We start from the raw sequence: 19551 nt of genomic DNA, 5'->3' as shown, positions 1-19551 counted from the left end.
GCCAAACTCTGCCTTGCTCTGTTGAGAGCCCGACCAAGCCGGTCCCGAAGCGTCGACGCATAAGCAGAGCAGTCTGCCCGCGTCTGCTCATCCCCGAGCTGGCTCTGCACGACGTTTGACATCGGATTCGCCAGCTCCCTCCCGAAATTGAGGAAGGCGGGAGAGAAACCAGTTGAGCGATTCTCAGCTGTTCGGATGGCGAACGCAAACTCGCTCAAATGGTCTGCCCAATCCTTTTGACACTCGGCAAAGGCCGCCAGCATTGGCTTGAGCGTTCGGTTGATTCGCTCGGTCAAGTTGGACTGGGGGTGGTAGGGTGAAGTGGTGTAGTGCTCGATTCCGAGGGAACGGCACGTGTTACCGAACACCCGAGCGGTGAAATAGGACGCATTGTCCGTGATCAGTCTTTCCGGAAAGCCGAACCGACAGAACACTTCCTGGAGTTTATCCAGCACCGCTCGTGCTGACACTTTCCGAAGGGGGTACAACTCAACCCATTTGGAAAAGTGGTCAGCGACTACCATCAGGTAAATGAACCCCTGCTTGCTCCTGGGGAAAGGCCCCATCAAATCGCAGGTGGCCATCTGCCACGGACGCACACTGTCAATTGGTTTCATCATTCCAGGCGGCTTGCCGCCCCGTGACTTCACCGCTTGACAGACATGGCAGGAACGGCAATAGCGGAAAATGTCACGCTTCATGCCGGGCCACGTCACCGATTGACTCAGTTTTGCAAAAACTTTGGAGCCACTCAGATGACCGGCCAGTGGTTCGTCATGAGAGAATCGCAAAAGTGCGCCTCTCAGACTTTTGGGGATAACCACCTTGAACGGGTCGATGGACTCGTCATCGGTGGCTATGTACTTCAGCACGAGCCCGTCATTGTCCAGCAAATATGAATCCCCGGGGTTCGCCGCGACACACGCTGGCTTCTGCCCCCCTGCGCCCGCTACAATACCAGTAGCGTCACGGCGCTCCGTCTCCCTGAGACCGTCGCTCATTACGCGACAAAAGGGGTCATTTTGCTGGGCTTTCAGTAGCTCTTTACGGCTGAAAACGATTCCAGTCATCCCAGGGGGGAGCATGGTCTCGTCCCCACTCAGGTTTGCAGCCAAAATTTCCGTTCGCGTCGGCACTTCCGAGGCGCTCACGAAGAGCTTTGCCTCTCGTCCGCTTTGCGAAGCGCTGCTTGCCTGGTTAGCGGAATGGGTTAACCCGTTTGCGGGCTCCCCCTCCTTGCCGCCCGGCGGCTCGTCCGCTGTTTCGCCCCCTCCGCCTACAGGCGTCAAGGCGCCGCTGGCGAGTGGGGCACGGGATAGCGCGTCAGCTACCACGTTTGTGCTCCCCTTTCGATACTGCACGGAAAAGTCGTAATGCTGTATCAGGAGAGCCCAGCGCGCCAGCCGACCCGCAGGCTCGCGGAGCCGCATCAGCCAACTGAGCGCACTGTGGTCTGTCTGCACCACGAATTGCGTTCCATCAAGGTAGACGTCAAATTTGCGCAGTGCAAACACGATGGCGAGGCACTCCTTCTCGGTCACGGAATAATTCCTCTCCGAGGGCAGCAAGGAGCGGCTGGCAAAGGCCAGCGGTTGCAGCACGCCATCGAATTCCTGTAGGAGAACTGCTCCTAAACCCAGATCGCTCGCGTCAGTCTGGACTACGAACTGTCTGGTCAGGTCGGGTAGCCTGAGCTGCGCTGTCTCGGCAATGGCACTAGACAGGAGGCGAAAGGATCGCTCTTGCTCGGGCCCCCATCGCCACGCTGCAGTCTTTCCCAAGAGCTTGGTCAAGGGTGCCTGCACGCGGGCACAGGACGGGATGAACGACCGATAAAAATTGGCCATTCCCAGAAAGCGGCGGAGGCCGCGTACGTCCTTGGGCGCGGGAAATTCGAGTATGGCTCGAAGTTTCTCCGCATCAGGCTCAATGGAGCCCTCGCCCAGCGTGAACCCTAGTAACTGAACCCGGGTCCGCGCTATTTGGGCTTTCGCAGGATTCAAAGTCATCCCAGCAGCCCGTACCCTCTCGAGCACGTCGGCAATGTGGCCTAAGTGCTCATCGAAGGTTCGTGAATAAATCACGATATCGTCCAGGTAGCACATGGCGTGGGACCATTTCGCTTCCCCCAGGACGCGGTCCATGAGCCTCTGAAAAGTCGCAGGACCATTGCAGAGACCAAAGGGCATACGAGTGAACTCAAACAGCCCTCTGTGACACGTGAACGCGGTCTTAGACCGGTCAGTGTCAGCCATCTGGACCTGTAGGTAACCTTTGGAGGCATCTAGCGTGGAAAAGTACCGCGCGCTGCCCAGGTTTCCTACGATTGAGCTGATCGTCGGGAGCGGATAGGCATCCTTGCGAGTCAGCGCATTTAGACGGCGATAATCCACACACAAACGGTGGCTGCCATCTTTCTTAGGCACCAACACCACCGGAGACGCCCAGGCGCTGGACGAGCGGCGGATAATGTCCGCCGACAGCATCTCATCCAGCAACCCATCAATCACCTGCCTTTTCGCAAGGCTGACGGGTCTAGGGTTGCACTTCAAAGGAAGCGCGTCTCCAGTGTGGATCTTGTGGCTCACTAAAGTGGTACAGCCAGGTTGATCCGTGAAGAGCTCATCGTACTGACGCAATAGCGCTGTCAAACGAGCCTTCTGTGTGTCATCCAATGTTACCGCGCAGGTGGCCAGCGGATGTGGTGCCTGGTCGTGCCGCGCCGCTCGGTCCCAAAGGGGAGGCTGAACGACGGAACGCTCGACACAAGGGCGTGGCCCTGTCCGCTGAGCGTGGCACTCTCCGAACGCCTTCACTGCGCAGGCAGATACTGACGCCGGTGGGCTAATGAACGGCTTAAGCTGGGAAAATGGTCCGTCGCGATAGCCGCCATTCGCAATGTCCACCACGATCCCGGTTTTCAGGAGAAAGTCCCGTCCGAGAATCATGGGCACACTGAGCCCTGGGAGATGGATGAAACGCGTGCGTCTCGTCCGCTCTCCCCACCTGACAGTCAGCCTCGCGGCGCCAGCCGAATGGGCTACGCCTTTCGCAAGGTTGAATGCCGTACGGCAGTCCCGCAAGCGCACAGAGTGCTTTTGCAAGTGGGACAAAACCTCTTCACCGAACAAGGAAGCGCTGGCTCCCGTATCCAGTAACGCCGAAAATTCGCGGCCAGCAATGGTGACCGGAATAAACGGCACGTGCGCATTAGCAAGGCAGCTTGCTCTGTACGCAGAGGGAATTAGCAGAGATTGGGCCGGTGGTCCCTTTACGACCGACCCCCGCCGCCGTTTCCCTGCCTCGCAGGAGGCCTGGCTACGGTGCATTCTCTTGCTAAGTGGCCCCTCTCTTGGCAGCGGAAACAACGCACACCGCCGCGAGCTTGGTCGCGGGACAATGGCGCCTCTCCCTGCCTGGGTCCGCCCGCTGCACGACCAAAGGGTCGGCCGAGTCGGGTTTCCCCCTCCGCTGTGCGTTGGAGCGCTTGGCGCCCCTCAGCACGCGCTTCAGAAAACGGTGCAGCGCAGGCTGCCCGTCTCCCGTACGAGTAGGGATCGAGAGCTCTTTCGCTCAACTCCCATGCCTCGTTTCGCCCGCTAACAGCTGCAAAGGCAGGTTGTGCGGGTGGTCGCCGGTTGGGTAAGGGCAAGGCCCCTCTCCATGCACAGCGTGGCTCAAGGGCCTCGCTTGCCGGCGGTGGCGGACGATAGGCGCGCGCGGCGAGAATGTCGCCTTGAATGCGCTTTGCCTCGGCGGCCAGCTCCTCCAAATCTCGGAATCGGCCGCCGCGCAGGTAAGCCGAAAAGGTCGGATGTGCCTGCCTGATCGTCCTTTCGACACGCTCCTCGTTCGAGGCTCTGGGCTCGGCGATTGAGAAAAGGTCTTCCATCGCACGAACATACTCTTGCAGCGACTCATCCGGAGCCTGAGTACGGAGCTCCAGCTCTCGCCGCATCCTACGCTCGTAGTCAGCGGGCAGGAATTCGCGCAGGAATGCTGCACGGAACTCCTCGAGAGTCGCTGCCCGGTGGCCGGAAAGCCGATGCCACCGAGCTGCCGTGTCAGTCAGCGCTGCGGGGATGATGTGTGCAAGCACCACCTGCTCAGTGAGACCCATAGTTCTCTGATAATGGGTGAGGGACTGAAGGAAATCCCGGGCACTGAGTAGGTCATCATAACCGCGGTATGTTGGCATGGGCAACTTGACCGCGGGGTGAGACAACTTCGGCGTGGCCAAAAGCGTCCCAACAGCCCCTGACAGCGACTGGATCATCTGGGCAGCACTGGCTAGCAGCGCCTGCGCCCCGGCCTCAGTGGAGGCTTGGGCGGGCTGCACGAACGAGGGAGGCAAGGCTCCTAGTTCGATGAGCGGCGCGGTTTCCGCAGGGAACCGGGCCAGCGCCTCGCCGTTCCCAGAGCAGAATTGACTGCTCGCGGGGCACGGCTGCTGCTGTTCGAAACTGCCGGTTGCGGCAGCGTGACACGAACTGCTTTCGCACTGGGCGGAAAGCGTGCACAGCTGAGGCATGTGACCAGCGGATGCACCGCAGGGTGCTTCCGATACAGCTCCAATGGGAGCCGCGTGGTCGACATTTTGGGTTGTGGCGCCGTAAACCCCAACGGGGGCCGCGGCCAACCACGGTGTCTGGCTATTCGAAGGAACAGCAGCCAGCGGATCAAACGACGCTACAACTCCGTAGGGAGCCGACATGTAGCTACCGAGTGCCCCGCTGGGGGTAGACATGGTGCGCAAGCGTGATCGGCAAGGCGACCTGCTCGGCTAATGTGTCATCACAGGCGTAAGCGCCAATGACTTATCACGTTGGGCGCCAGTTGTGGGTTTCTACGTGGACAAAGGCCACCACCCACCGCGGGTTCGAGCTTCACGCGAGCCAAGGGCCCCGATCAGGCGTCACCACACACACACTGGGACACCGTTGCAGCGCACTCAACCTCCGCTGGGAGGAGAGCGATTCGCCGCAAAGAAATAGGCCTCCAAGTTCACAAAGGAGACGTTTATTCACGTCGTCCTTCAGCAGGTACACAAACACTCAATAGTCACCCCGTCCCGGGGGCGCGCGAGGAGCAAGGCTCCGCTGCGCGCACGAAGCGACCAGAGTAATGCGCGCCGCTAACACGCCGCTGCAGGAGAATGTCCCCGCGGCAGTGCTGTGATCTCTCTCGTGTCGACCGTTGGGCCGGTTGCGAGAGAGAGTGGGCAATCAACGCAAGGTACGCCTGTCGGAGGTCGCTGGACCCCGCTGGACAGGCTCGAGCCGCCGCAGGTCAGAGGACACGTGCGGGCGAGCTCGAGTAAGCACTGATCCGAACGGCAAAGGCCGGCACGGACAAAACAGTAACGTACGCACCTTACGCTGTCTCGGAGGGATCTCTCTCTCTGGGCCCCGCTCGGACGGTCGCGCCGTGCGCGGCCGCCCGTAGCGAGTCCCGATTTCCCGCCAAAAGGCGCCAATGGCAAAGGCCGTTGGGGAGCCGGGGCGGAGCTGTGGCCAAATGACAGTGATTAGTCACCTAGCCGCCTCTCCACCGCCTGAGGCGGGAGCAAGGGAAAGAGGAGAAACAACGCGGGAGGCCGGCTAGCCGCGCAAAGGCGACGGCGGAAAGCCAGATTCCCACAAGCTAGCGGTCGTGAACCCTAAGAAGTGAAATGTATCCCTCATTTTTCATGTTAACATGAAGAAAAAGGCTTGCTGATAGAAATGTATTGGTGATGTCCGATGCTTCTTGCAATGTGAAACGTTGGAAATGTGTGTCGGTGAGGCTCCTTGCGTTATTGTCTGGGTCCTTATGACTGGACGTGCAGGGAGACAGGGCAAAGGCGAGGACTACTCGACATGGCGTTCCTTTCCCGTCAACGCCGAACCGCAGGCAAGCTTCCAGCACGAAGTCCTTCGAGCTGTGCGAGGTACGACAGCATGGAGATATTTGAACTGCCGACACTACGTGTTATAGTAGTTGGATAGAGCAAGAAGCTGTCGAAACTAACGTTTCTATGCGCACCTGCCGTCTTCTTGCCCGCTTTATGATTAGGCGTTACTTAAGCTGCTATAGTGCAAGGGGTCAGCATTATCTAACAGAATAGATCACCGATTTACTTGTCCACTGCTTTTCCCGTCGTTCTCAAATCATTCTTTGCAGCTTAACTTCACAAAGAATATAATCTATCAATACGTGTTTTCATATTCGTGCTCTTTACCTTGTTTATTAACGTTACATCCCCATTACATGTAATAACTTTAGCTAGAGCGTTACAGTCATGGTACCTTAGTGCGCTCTTTCCTTGTCGGCTGCATGTATCTTTTTGTCTACGCTGTCTTGAACCAAATTAGAGTCCGTCGTACACTGCGTAAAATTATTATCTTCATATCTACCACTGAAATCGGAGAATAAATGACTCATATTTTATTGCGCAGATAACAGTGATACGCAATTTCTTTCAGGTGATATATGAACCAGGTAACCACGATAATTACGATTAGGGTGAAATAGAATAGAATGAAATGACTAAAAGGAAGGAAAAGAACATGGAAAGGAACTGGCGCATATTTGTCAGGCACCTCAGCTGTGGCCGATGGAAATGAAAGGAATAGTGTGATAGGAAATAAAAAATATGGAAGAAACTGTGGTAGGGAAAGGTAGAAACTATATAAAACCGTGAAAAACTAAATACATTCACAAAAACGCACATAGGCAAATAAGAAAGGAAGACCCACTAGCATATTTTTGTGCACTGTAAAAGCAATGACTGAGCGGTCTGAGGTGGTTCATGGTGGTAGAAAAACGTCAGCTTGCATCATTTTCTTTTGGTCTATGACGGGGCGTTCTGCGGGATCATGTGAAGTTTGGTCCAGCGCCGGGACGCTCCCTTGTGCGACATGCTAGTGCTGAGCTCGCCCTTTACTTCTTTGGTCCAGACGACAGGGAGCAGCTCGAGGAGCGCGCCACAGGACACCGTGACCGTCGACGTCCCGCAGCACTTGGTGCGTCTGTTTGGTTTGGTTTATGGGGGTTTAACGTCCCAAAGTGACTCAGGCTATGAGGGACGTCGTAGTGAAGGGCTCCGGAAATTTCGACCACAGAATTTCGCCTCCATCGAAATTCGGCCGCCGCGGCCGGGATCGCACCCGCGTCTTTCGGGTCAGCAGCCGAGCGCCGTAACCGCTGAGCCACCGCGGCGCGGCGCGGCGTTCCGTTTCATTTCTCCATAACCCGCAGCAGTCATGTTCAGAGCCCATTCAGAATAATTACTATAGCTCGAGAAAGGAAGCGGGCGTGACAGCACAAATGCTTTGAAAACAAAACTAAAAGCGCATTAGTCCTGTGTCCTGTCTGAGACGCTGCGCGGATTCCTTACCTCGTCAAGGGCGTTACTGGGAGTAAGGGGCGAGCGAACGCTTCCAGCGTATTCCTGACTTCACCTTGCCCAGAAGACCACGATGTGTGCCTAGTAAACCAACTTCTTGCACAAAATTTTTACGGCATGAGCCGCACGGAGCCCACCTCGAGCCGTAACGTGGTTAAAGTCCGTCCAAGGTCATCCATAAAAGTAGCCAGGAGAGAAATACAACGAATGGCGGGGCAGTGATGGAAGAAAAAAGGGAAGATAGTTGTGGGGTTTAACGTCCCAAAGCAACTCAGGCTATAAGGGACGCCGTAGTGAAGGGCTCCGGAAATTTCGACCATCTGGGATTATTTAACGTGCACTGACATCGCACAGTACATGGCCTTCTAGAATTTCGCCTCCATCGAAATTCGGACACCGCGGCCGGGATCGAACCCGCGTCTTTCGGGTCAACAGCCGAGCACCATAATCACTGAGCCACAGCGGTGGGCAAAAAAAAAAAAAAGGGAAGGAGGCAGGATGAGAAAATGGAGGTACGCTGCTGCCGTCAGATAGATTGAAAGAAGAGAGAAACGCCGCCGCTCGCTATCCGAGCCGTGAAGGCCATCGGCCACGTCAACCGGTCTAATCGGCTCTGTGTTTGTCTTTCCTTCCGAGCGGCGGCAACTTGGAAGCGGGCTGCTTTCCAGTGACTCTAGGGCTGCTTGGTGGGAGGGAGCTCAGCTAAGATTTTTTCTGCGGGCGGCCGGAGAAACAATTACCAAAATATGAAACCAGTGCATGCCGATAGCACAGCAGCTACCCTTTCATTACTTTTTATCTGTCCTGTCAAGATAAGCATTAAAGAAGAAATGTAAATGAAGGAGAGAAGCCCGGACCAGAAGAACTTTTCCGGGCTTAAAGCCAGTAGAAAATAAATGACAAGGACGCTCGTCGCTCCCGGGCTGGCGAAGCTCGACGTCGACAAACTCCAACTGCAGAAGTAACACTGTCTTAGCAGTAAAACGTCTGAGGAGGAAAGTTCAAGACCCGCGAAGAACGATCCAGGCCCTTCCTTCCTTCCTTCCTTCCTTCCTTCCTTCCTTGCTTGCTTGCTTGCTTGCTTCCTTCCTTCCTTCCTTCCTTCCTTCCTTCCTTCCTTCCTTCCTTCCTTCCTTCCTTCCTTCCTTCCTTCCTTCCTTCCTTCCTTCCTTCCTTCCTCTCTCTCTCTCTCTCTTTCTTTCCTTCCTTCCTTCCTTCCTTCCTTCCTTCCTTCCTTCCTTCCTTCCTTCCTTCCTTCCTTCCTTCCTTCCTTCCTTCTTCCTTTCTTTCTTTCTTTCTTTCTTTCTTTCTTTCTTTCTTTCTTCCTGTCTTCCTTCCTTCCTTTCTGAGTCGACGTGGTGGCTCAGTAGTTATGGCGCTCGGCTGGTGACCCGAAAGACGTCGGTTCCATGCCGGCCGCGGCGGTGGTCGAAATTTTCCGGAGCCCTCCACTAGGCGCCCGCCATAGCCCAAGTCGCTTTGGGACGTTGTAGCGCATGGACCAACCCAAATCATCAAAAATTTCTTTCTTTCTTTACTTTTAAACGCTTCAATCACATCTCCGGCCACATCTCACGTGCTGCAAGTCATAACGTACGCAACCTATACATCAGGTCTCAGCATGAAATAAAACAGGTGCAGAGACAAGTGCAAGAAAGAGAGCGAGAGACCTCTCCTCCATCACTGTCGTGCAGGTGCAGTCGCCTCCCGATCGCCGCCTTTGGTCGAACGAGCTGCAGCTGATCCTGTCGTGCACCGCCATCGCCATCGGCATGGCCAACGTCTGGCGCTTCCCCAAGGTGCTCTACGAGAACGGAGGAGGTGGGCCACCACGTTATTCTTCCTCTCTATCTCTTTGACGAAAAGGGAGAGGAATAGGAGGGCCAAATAGGGCGCCATATGTAAGGCACTCAGCGAACCAAACGACATTGTTAGCTCGCACCTTTCCTGCCATGCCACACGATTCTTCTAATATGGAAGATCTGATGGCAACTGGCATGTATGACACTGAAACTGCTGGTGGTTTACCATCATAACACCCAAAGGTGCATACGCTTTCACAGCCTAGCACTGTCCCGGCCTGTGTTTCTATACACTTCCTTTGGGAGCACAATCTGGTTGCTTCAGTTTATTTCGGCTTCGGGGAAATTATGATCGGTAGTCTGGGCAAGGAAGAGGAGAACGTTATGAAAATTGAAAGGCGCCGTTCTAGACGGACACCTGCGACCTCTAGAGCACGGCGTGACGGAAGGAATGAAAGGAATGAGAAAAGAGGGAGGGGGTACTTAAACTGCTTGTGAACTTGACGAGGCTTTGGATGCACAACACTAAGGTACTTAGGGATACATTATCAAGAGGTCACAGAAGGCTCTACAAGGGTATAAAATAAAATCAATGCCAACAGAGTTACAGAAAGCATAAGTCATTAACGCTATAGAAGGTGCTTTGGGAAAAGTCTTGATGAAGATAAAAGCAAGGTCATTGTGATCATAATGATGCGCAACAGAAAATTTCTTTAGGAAAATACAGCGTAGTGAGGAAGACCAGTCATGTGTGCAAAAAGAACACCAATTGCTTGACAAATATCGCCAAATATTATGGCGCCCCTTTTAGACCTGCCGCCTTCACCCCCCCCCCCCCCCCTCTGCCTCCTATCTCCGCTCCTGCATCCACCAGGAAACATACACATCCTTCTGTACCCAATGCACCCACCCCTTCGCTATTCTTAAATGCTTGGCGGATCCTTCACCGCGGGACCCGGAGCTACTGACCACCCGGGAGGACTGGGAGACCCTACTGCGCTCGATGGACCCGGACAGGCAGATGATCGCCATTGACCGGGTCGCCCACGTCTTGGAACTCAACGTATATATTTTCGCGTAGTGGTGACTGCAGTCCGGACAGCAGGAAGACGGCGAAATTGGTTTCTAAACGGAACTCTTTATTTGGGCTGACTCGCTGCCGTAGAGAACTTAATGCGCCAGCGGCGGCGTAGCAACAAGCGTGCTCGGTGGTCGTCGAACCGAATGCCCGCCGCTCTCGGCCGTGCTCTTTTGAAAGCTGATAGCGAACTTTCCGGATAAAGCGTGCGAAGTTACTAGAACACTCTGGAACAACGTAGAATCGGCTCCACCTGGAGGCGATCAATCGAGATAAACCTGGTTGCTTCCTGCATCAACGTTACTAGAACCTAAACGAGTTTGTTCTAGTAACGTTGTCCTGCATCGCAAACACAGTGATGAAGCGGCGCGTCGTTAGCTTTGAAGAATGAACAAACACTACAGAGAGTCGCGGCAATATGAACACGCAGTACAGTGCAAGTCCTTTTGTAAAATAAAGTTATTTCTTTCTCTATATAAGATATTGATGGAACACGTGCCTCTTCCTTCTTGGCAGCCCGTACATTTTGCCTTGACGCTCTCGCCGCTGTATCTGCCTGCTCTATATACCTGCCTGCTCTATATATTTGCCTCCTATATGTGTACCTTCTGCTATACCTCGCTGGTTCGGGCTTCCTCAAATATTTTTAAGGCGGAAGCCTTTAATGTCTCATCCTTGTAAGCAGCAGTTGTCGACAGAAAATGTCACGCTTTTCAATTGGTGGAAACGGTCGTGACGTCACAGTGCGCGAATTTCAAACGGGGCCAATTGCACTTTGGCTAGTAACCATGCAACCAATTGAAGAGATCGTATTAGTGATGCTCCAAGTAAGTGGGACTGAGCTTAGTTAATTGCTTAATTACGCAATTAGCCTAATTAGCTTTACTAGTCAGCCATATAAATAAATAAAACCGATTAAGAAATTGGTCGAGCTCAGGAATCTAACCCCGGTCTTCGGCGTGAGAGACGAGCATGCTATCCACTCCGCCATGCCAGCTCGATGGTTTGGAATGAACAAAGGCGCGTCTAGTGAATACGGTGTCTTCACTCACTCTCATCCTCCTCCATTCCCTTCCGGCGAGGTTTAGGTGTCCACCGACAAATGAGAGACAGATACATTTCCTTTCCTCAAAAACCAATTTACCGACGAGCGAGGCGTAGAACCGAATGGGTGATGGCGTTCTATGGACTCCTTGGCAGTGTTGCAAGACGCTGTCGCGTTCCACTCTTAGGGGCGAACCTTAACATCTTAACCACACATCAGTGACCACACTTCAGGTCAAAAAAGTGACCCCCTGAATTTTGACGGGTGTCCACCGAGATATGTGAGTTACTGCGTAATTTCCTTTCCTCAAATACAATTTTCATTTTCTTCATTACGGCTCCTCTTTATCTATCTTCTTTCACTCCCACTTCCTCCCTTCCTCTACGGTGCGGTTCAGGTGTCCACCGAGATGACAGAGAATTACTGCGCCATTTCCTTTCCTCAAAAGCGTTGCGTTCAAAGGGCAAGTAGTAGTAGTAGTAGAAAACTTTTATTTAGATCTTTTAAGAGATTCGCGGATTCGAAGCCTCCGTCGTCTTTCGTGGCGCCGGCGACTTGAGGCTTCTCTTCAGCAAGGTTGGGCCCCTAGTCCAGGGCTCCACTGAGTCGCGCTGCATCAGTAGCGTGCCGCACTAAGGCCCTTTGGGCCGCGAGCTCGCTGCTGGTGAGCCGGCTCTCCCATTGCTCCGCACTCGGGAATTCGTGTTGGTGGAATGCTTTATTTCGTTCGCACTCCCATGTGATGTGGTATAGTGTGGGTGTGTCGCCGCACCAGGGGCAGTTTGCTCTGTATTGTGTTGGTGACATCTTGTTATAGATGTACAAGTTGGGGAAGGAGTTTGTTTGTAGCCTACGCCAGCCGACTGCTTCCTCCCTCGTGAGGGCTTTGTGTGGTGGTGGGTACTTGAATCTAGTCCCTCTGTATAGTTGTAATGTCTCTGTGTATCCCCCCTCGCATGCTAGTAGCTGAAGCTCCAGAACATCTGACATGCCTGCTCGGTATGTAAGCCCTCGAGCTAGGCTGTCTGCTGTTTCGTTCCCCGCTACGCCTGCGTGGCCTGGGACCCAGATTATGTGTTGTATGGGTGTCTTCTCAGCAGAGGCTGCTGCCCCACTGATTATCCTGAGGGCCATGCCGCTAATTCTGCCCTTCGTATAGTTTTTACACGTGTCTTTCGAGTCTGTTAAGATGTTTAGGGATCGGCCTTTCCTATAGCCTTCTGCTACCGCCAGCGCGACGGCAATTTCCTCGGCCTCCGTTATGCCCACGACCTCCACTGAGGCGCATGTGGCCATGTCTCCTGTGCTATTAACTACCACCGTAGCGGCTAAGCGCTTCCCTGCATGTACGTACATGGAGGCGTCAGTATAGACTGTCTAGCCTCCTTTCTATCTGCTCGGCCCTTGCTTTTCGTCTGTCCTCGTGTAGGTTAGGATCCATGTTTTTAGGCAGGGGTCCTACATTAAAGGTCTTTCTAAGGTCGTCCGGTACGTCCGCGTATCTGTCTATGAGTCCGCACGTGTTCCGACCCAACCTTCTCAGGAGCGCCCTTCCCGTAGAGGAGCCTCTGAGTCTGATGAGTTGTGCCCCCAATTGAGCCTCGGCAAGCTCATCGAAGGTATTGCTGATTCCGAGTTGGAGTAGCTTCTCGTTTGATGCGTTTCTGGGCAGGTGTAGAGCAATCTTGTATGCCTTCCTGAGAATACAGTCGGCTTGCTCTCGCTCCGCCTTTGTTGTTGCGTGGTAGGGCAAGGAGTACATAACTCTGCTAACGATTAGGCTGTTGACGAGTTTGAGGGTATCTTCTTCTTTCATCCCGTACCTTCTCTGAGAGACTCTACTGATCATTCTGCCAACCTGCTCCGCGGCTCTTCTCAACAGGCTGATGGTATGGCTGCATTGTCGGCTGCTCTGCAGCCACATGCCTAGGATTCGTACCATGTTCTGTTCTTGGATCAGTTGCCCCTCTAGAACTACTTCCAGCGAGGCTTTGGTAGGATTTCTTCCGATCTTGATGATTTCCGACTTCTCCGTCGAACATCTGAGGCCTCTCTCCCAGACGTAGGTCTCTACGCAGGTCGCAGCTTCTTGTAGTCTGTCTTGCTTCTCCCCTAACGATCCTTGGGTGACCCACACCGTGATGTCGTCGGCATATATCGCATGTTGGATGCCCGGGATTTCCTTGAGTCGCCTTGCTAGCCCGATCATCGCCATATTGAACAGGACGGGCGATATCACGGAGCCTTGGGGTGTTCCTTTGCAAGGCGTGGTGAAGACGTCGCTTCTCAGCTCGCCTAGTCCCACGGTCGCTGTTCTGTCGCTCAGGAAGGCCCTGATGTAGTCGTGGGTTCTTCCCCCGCAGTTGGTGTTGTTGATGCCTTCCATGATGGCGGCGTGGCTCACGTTGTCGAAGGCTCCCTTTATGTCGAGGGCCATGACAACGTTTTCGCCACTTCTCGGCATTTTCTCGAGTACTTCCTCCTTGAGTTGGAGTAGTACGTCCTGCGTAGACAGGTGGGCTCTGAACCCGTACATGCTGTCTGGGTACAGTTGGTTCTTCTCTAGGTGCGACTGGATCCTTTTTGTGATTACTTTCTCGTACATCTTGCCCAGGCACGACGTGAGGGAGATCGGCCTGAGGTTCTCGACCTGGAGTTTCTTGCCTGGCTTCGGGATCATTACCACTACCGCGTGTTTCCACTCGGCCGGCACTGTTCCTTCTTGCCAGAGCTTGTTGAAGTAGGCTGTGAGCTGATCTATGGCTCCATCGCTGAGGTTTCTTATGAGCGAGTTCTTGATTCTGTCCGCCCCCGCTGCTGTGTTTTTTGTTGCCGACCTGATCGCCTCGACGACTTCCTCTTTCGTTATGGGCCGATCCATGGTTGGATTCTCTTCGCCCTGGTACTCTTCTTGGTAGCTTTCGACCTGGTCTCTGCCGTAGCATTTGACCCGGACTTCCTCGAGTAGCTGTTCGTCCGTGCCCGTGTACTGGTGCACCAGCCTCTGAATCGATTTGCCGCTTTCTGATTTGTTCTTGCTCGGGTCCATGAGGGACCTGAGGATCTGCCACGTTCTGGCCGTGCTGAGGGTGCCGTTCAGCGCGTTGCTGAATTGCTGCCATCCTTGCCTAGCCAGCTGCGTTGCATACTCCTCCGCTTGTTTAGTTATTTCGGCTATTTTAATCTTTAGCTTCCTATTGAACTTCTGTCTTTTCCAATGCTTGGTGAGCCCGCGTCTCGCCTCCCATAGCTTGAGGAGCCGCTTGTCCACCACCGGAGTTTGTTCGGTTCTATCCACCTCTTTAGTATAGAGTTCTTGAATCTGTCTGAGTTGCTGGCTCCACTCCTCCGCAGATACAATGTCGCCCTTGATCTGCTTGCAGTGTGCTCTGAAGGCGTCCCAGTCCGTTAGGCGGACCTTGCCTATTTTCCGCTTGATATTGTTTGCGGTTGTGCTGATCCTTATTATGTGGTGGTCGCTTCCAAGGTTCTCGAGCAGGTTCTCCCATTCTGCTTGTCTGGCGCCCCTTACGAAGGTTAAGTCAGGGCACGTGTCTGGACTGACGCTGTTCCCCTGTCTAGTTGGGTGATGTTCGTCGGTTAGCAATTCGCACTCTGCCTGTTCTGCTGCAGCGCAAATGCCACGTCCCTTCTTGTCGTCTTTATTGTAGCCCCACCTCGGGCTCTTGGCGTTGAAATCACCTGCTATTACTAGGGTGTTGTTCCCCGCTAACTTTTTCGCCTCCGTAAAGAGCCTAATAAAGTCCCCATCTTTCTGTCTGGGCGGGCTGTATAGGTTTATAATATAAGTGCTTTTAGATCGTGCTTTCTTTTTGGGGATTATCTCCGTGATCACGTGTTCGATCCGGGTGTCCTCTATTTCGTTATGTGCTATGGCTACTACTTGTTTGCTAATGAGAGTTGCCGTACGGCCATTTTCCTGACACGTGTAGCCCCTAAGCGTAGGGGTGCAGTTTGTTTCCTGTAGCATAATTACGTCTGGTGAGGTTCCTCTGGCATAGATGAATTGCTGCAGGAGGCCTTGTTTTTGCCTGTACCCCCTGCAGTTCCACTGCCACAGCTCTAATTGTTGGAGGCGTTCTGCCATGATGGGTTACCATTATTTGCGTTGGGGGTTTCTGTGCCGAACCTGCGTTCGTTAAGTAGTCTGTCTCTAGCATCATTGGTTATTCTCTGTGTGTTTTGGCTCTTGATGTGCGTCCTGACATTCTGTTCTAACAGGGCAAACTTTTGTTGTCCCTGCTGCATTTCGCTTTTTAACTGCTGCATCTGCTCTTGCATCTGCCTCTGCATGTTCATCATGAAGGTTTTAAGCTCATCGTTGGAGGTCCCTCCCTCGTGGTGTTGTTGCCCCGTCTCCATCGCCCTAGGCGGTGGGGTCTGAGTCCTAGGCGGTGAATAGCCTGTCCTCGATTCACGTAGTTCTCTGATTACCTCGCTTAGCTGCTTCCTAAGCTGCTCAAGTTCACGTTTAAGTGTCTTATTTTCCTCCGCTAGCTGTTTCTCGCGTGCGGTTTGTGTGTTGTTTGTGTTCGAGTGCTGAGCAAAGAGTGATTTGGGAGGGCCGTCTCCCCAGCTCACCTTAACGCCGCCGCTCTTCTTTTGCTGTTGCTGCCCTTGCGTCTGCTTCTGCTGTTGCTTGCCGTTGCCGCCCAAGGGTGGGAAGGACTCGTCCCTTTCGGATCCCCGGCTCTGGCTCCGGTTCCGGCTGCCCCCGCGGCTGCTCCGGCCCGACTCCTGACTCTCGTCACGGAACCATCTTGGTTTTCTTCCCCGGCTGCGGCCCCGGCTACGGCGTTGCTGCTGCAGGGGGCCCCACCGCAGCTCGCTCGCCGACTTGAGTCGCTGTTTGCAGTCTCTCGTGCCCGCCACGTGGTCGCCGCCACACAGCAGGCATTTGGGTGTGCATTGGTGGTCTGCCGCCGGGTTCTGGAGTCCGCACTGTCTGCAGGCCCTAGTCTCCGGATTCGGGCAGACGTCCATTCGGTGCCCCTGTTGGCCGCAGGTGTAGCATACCTGCCTCGTGGGCCGGTACGGGTAGCACCAAAATTCTCCGCTGTGGTAGAGAACTTGCTTCGGGAGGGTGGGGCCGTCGAAGGTGATGATGGCCGTGCTGGATCTCCCGAGCATTCTGGCTGTTAGGATCTTCACGCCTTGCGTGCGAACTCTGAGGCTTGCCTTGAGTTCCTCGGGCGAAGTCTCCGGATCCACTCCGTGGATCACCCCACGTAGCGTGCCTTCCGGCGCCGCCACGTGTGCGTTTACGGCGTAGTTCTTGCCTCCGAAGCTCAGCTGCTTGATGCGCATAATCTTCTTGGCCGCTTCTTCGTTGCTGGTGCTCACAATTATGATGTTTGATCCATTGCGCAGCCGGATGATCAGGTCTTCTTCCTTACATCCCCGCTCGGTAGCCGCGACTACCGCCCGCGCCACGTGGTGTTGGTGCAAGTCTCTGACTGCGAGTCCTCTCGGCCGGAGGACGATTTTAAAGTCGTCTCTGGGGAGCGGAGGCAAAGCATCGCGCCGAACGGGTGGTGGCGTTCCGTGGACTCCCTGGCAGCGCTACAACGCGCTGTCGCGTTCCATTCCTAAAGGCGGAGCTTAAGCGTCATTAATTAGCAGTTAATTAGTATACAGGCATTAATCAGCAATTAACAATTAATTAGTGATTTGCCATCACTTAGTAATTAGTACTCAATTATATGTGACGCCACCAGTGCCACAGAAACAGCGAAGGTTGTGCGGAAAACGCTTCCGCCTCTACCCACTTTAGACAGTCAAAGTGCCCCTGAAGTTTTGTTTTGTTTCTTTTTGAGTTGGGAGGATAAAACACGATACAGAACAACCTTTATTATTCTTAAGGGTATAGCAAATACAGTTGGCAGACCTGCCAAAGCTTCAAAGGACTCGACTGGCTGTGTCCGCCAGTCAGGTCAAAGAAAAAGTGCACATAGCTTTTAGCGGATTATTAAGTTTAAAATTATGCACAGAACTTTATGTTCAAAGTGATTTCTTCAGCTTGCGTATTATGCTTGTGTTTAGTACAGGCGCTAGTAATTAACAGAGTAGGGCGGTATTCTATACCGCCTCATGCAGGCTCGTTTCTGCTGGCGTACACGGTGGCGCTGGTACTTGTCGGCTACCCGCTCTTCTACCTCGAGCTCATCCTGGGACAGTACACGCGGCTCGGACCGGGGGCCTTCACCAGATGCGTGCCCATGGCCAGAGGCAAGGCAGCCTCTCTCTCATATCCTTACGTATCTCTGCCTTTATTTAATATCAGGGCTGAACAGTAATGTGTGGAAAGAAAAATGATACGTGTATCGCTGAGACCGAAACAGAGCTGTGTTTATTAACAGAGTTAATAAAATCCTGGGTAATATAGAGAACAAATGGGTGTGGGCAGCGCATGTAATGCTAATGAAAAATAACTGATGGTCCCTTAGGGTAACGCAGTCGATTCCGGGATAATGCAAAGCCAGCTGGGGCGGCATAGAACCAGGCGGGCGTGTGAGATAAGGCAGTTTTCAGGAATAATATGGCCGCAGCTGGCACAGGACATGATTAATTAAAAGGGTATGGGAGATAACTCTTGCCTCCAGCGAAAGTAGTTAGGCTAATGAGGATGACATGTACGAGTAGCGAGTGCGCGAGAGCTCCGATGCTCGAAAATCCTGTAGCAGGCCCATCAGCGCCACCGCTGGCAGTGGAATAACGTCGAGGCACAAACTTAAGTGCAATAGGTACGGCATCTGCAGCAAGCGCATCAGGTTCATAAATTGACAAAGAAGTTTATATTGGTCAAATGGTTTAGGGGAATCACTCAAGGTGGAGTATATTTACAATAAGGGAGTAATTACTCATTGACATCCACCCAAGCGCAGCCATACGGCTACAAAGGAAAACTATACCGCTTTCTCAAACTTCGTAGTTAAAGAAAAATTCATCCTGGTCCGGGGTTCGAACCCGGGACCACTGCTTCACCGTAGCAGTCGCTCTACCAATTGAGCTGACCGGCACGGCAAGCTTTTGGTAGGGCGAGAGCGAACTGATCAATAACTCGAACTGTGTTGCAAAATATATCCTTGCAAATATATTGCAAATATATTGCAAAATATATCATTGGACAAGCAGCTCAGACATGCCCAGGGCTGAACAACATCAGGTGGTATTGTACGAACGTCTCGAGTAAAGTCTCTAGAATTTTTCAGTGTGCCGCGTCCCTTCTCTCCACGCCACCTGAATTTGGAAATATGGCGGCAGCCGCATAACGTTCCTAGCACAACAGGCACCTTTTGTGGCGCTCTGCGTATCCGCCTTAGTAGCGTCTTCAATTTAAATGCTGATAACTTTAAAACCTTGTCAATATTTTTAACTTTACTCAGAAGAAACGGGAAAAAGAACCTTAGAAACTCCTTTGAGCTGCACCCTGAGCATGTACGGATGTCCCAGAGGACAGCCTGGAGGCATTGGAAGGGCGCTGCTTTTAGCAAATCCCTGCGAGAGTTGGTGCTCGCTACTCTGGCAACCTTAAGCTGCGGCATTCACGTAGTTTCCATGCCTGGTTGCGCGAGGGAAATGAATGCGGTACTTCTTGAAATCCTTTAATGCGATATAGGATTAGATCTGTCCTCACACCAAAGCCCGCCGTATGTGAGGAAGTTCTCCGATTCCGGAATGGGACCCAGGATAGCCCGCCGAAAGAATTTGATGGCGGGAATATCCTGACTGGACTGGATTTTGGCTGGAAAAGGTGTATATAACGGCAGCGCGATGATGCGAGCGACAGTCGCACGCTGCTCTCGGTCGAGAGAGAACGTGCCACAGGGTGCTGTGGAACAGCCTCCAACGAAGCGGGTTCTTTCTCCTACAAAAGAGTAATGGAGCTGGGTGGTCGCCATCAAGTGGGACCGCGACTGCACGGGTACCTGCGGAAACTTTCTAGCTCTTGTGCATGCGTTACATTTTCGTTAAAAAAGCTCTGTCGATGGTTGAACTCAAATGAACTTGTATTAGCTGTGATCAAAACTAGATATGTTATATTCAGGACCAAAAATAAAAATGTTGACAAAATCTTCCGTCTTATTTTCGAAGATTGTTGTCATATTCAGGAATGTTTCTTGAAATTACTAGGTATCATTTGTAAGAACATCTTCTCTGGACTTAGCATATAGACTATGTTCGCAGAAAGGTTTGTCATTCAGTAAGCATCGCTAAT

At 53.1% G+C, this 19551-nt stretch overlaps 2 protein-coding genes across 2 annotated transcripts in view; one reads left to right on the top strand and one right to left on the bottom strand.

Annotated features, from left to right (window-relative positions):
• The window catches only part of LOC149335063 (endothelin-converting enzyme 2-like), a 67115-nt gene that overhangs the window by 29886 nt on the left and 17678 nt on the right, over positions 1-19551 (bottom strand). The window lies entirely within an intron of this gene.
• The window catches only part of LOC149335064 (sodium-dependent nutrient amino acid transporter 1-like), a 41793-nt gene that overhangs the window by 10356 nt on the left and 11886 nt on the right, over positions 1-19551 (top strand). Inside the window, exons 5-8 of the mRNA XM_089553589.1 lie at positions 5828-5929; positions 6939-7004; positions 9082-9208; positions 17430-17566. Of these exons, the coding sequence (XP_089409715.1) occupies positions 5828-5929; positions 6939-7004; positions 9082-9208; positions 17430-17566 (432 nt within the window). The remainder of the gene's footprint in view (positions 1-5827; positions 5930-6938; positions 7005-9081; positions 9209-17429; positions 17567-19551) is intronic.

This window comes from Amblyomma mixtum, chromosome 7 (assembly GCF_055824585.1).
Source record: "Amblyomma mixtum isolate Tamu chromosome 7, ASM5582458v1, whole genome shotgun sequence".
In the NCBI taxonomy this organism is placed as follows: Eukaryota; Metazoa; Arthropoda; class Arachnida; order Ixodida; family Ixodidae; genus Amblyomma; species Amblyomma mixtum.
The sequence above is the reverse complement of the archived record's forward strand: the minus strand, read 5'-3'. Positions and strand labels throughout refer to the sequence as shown.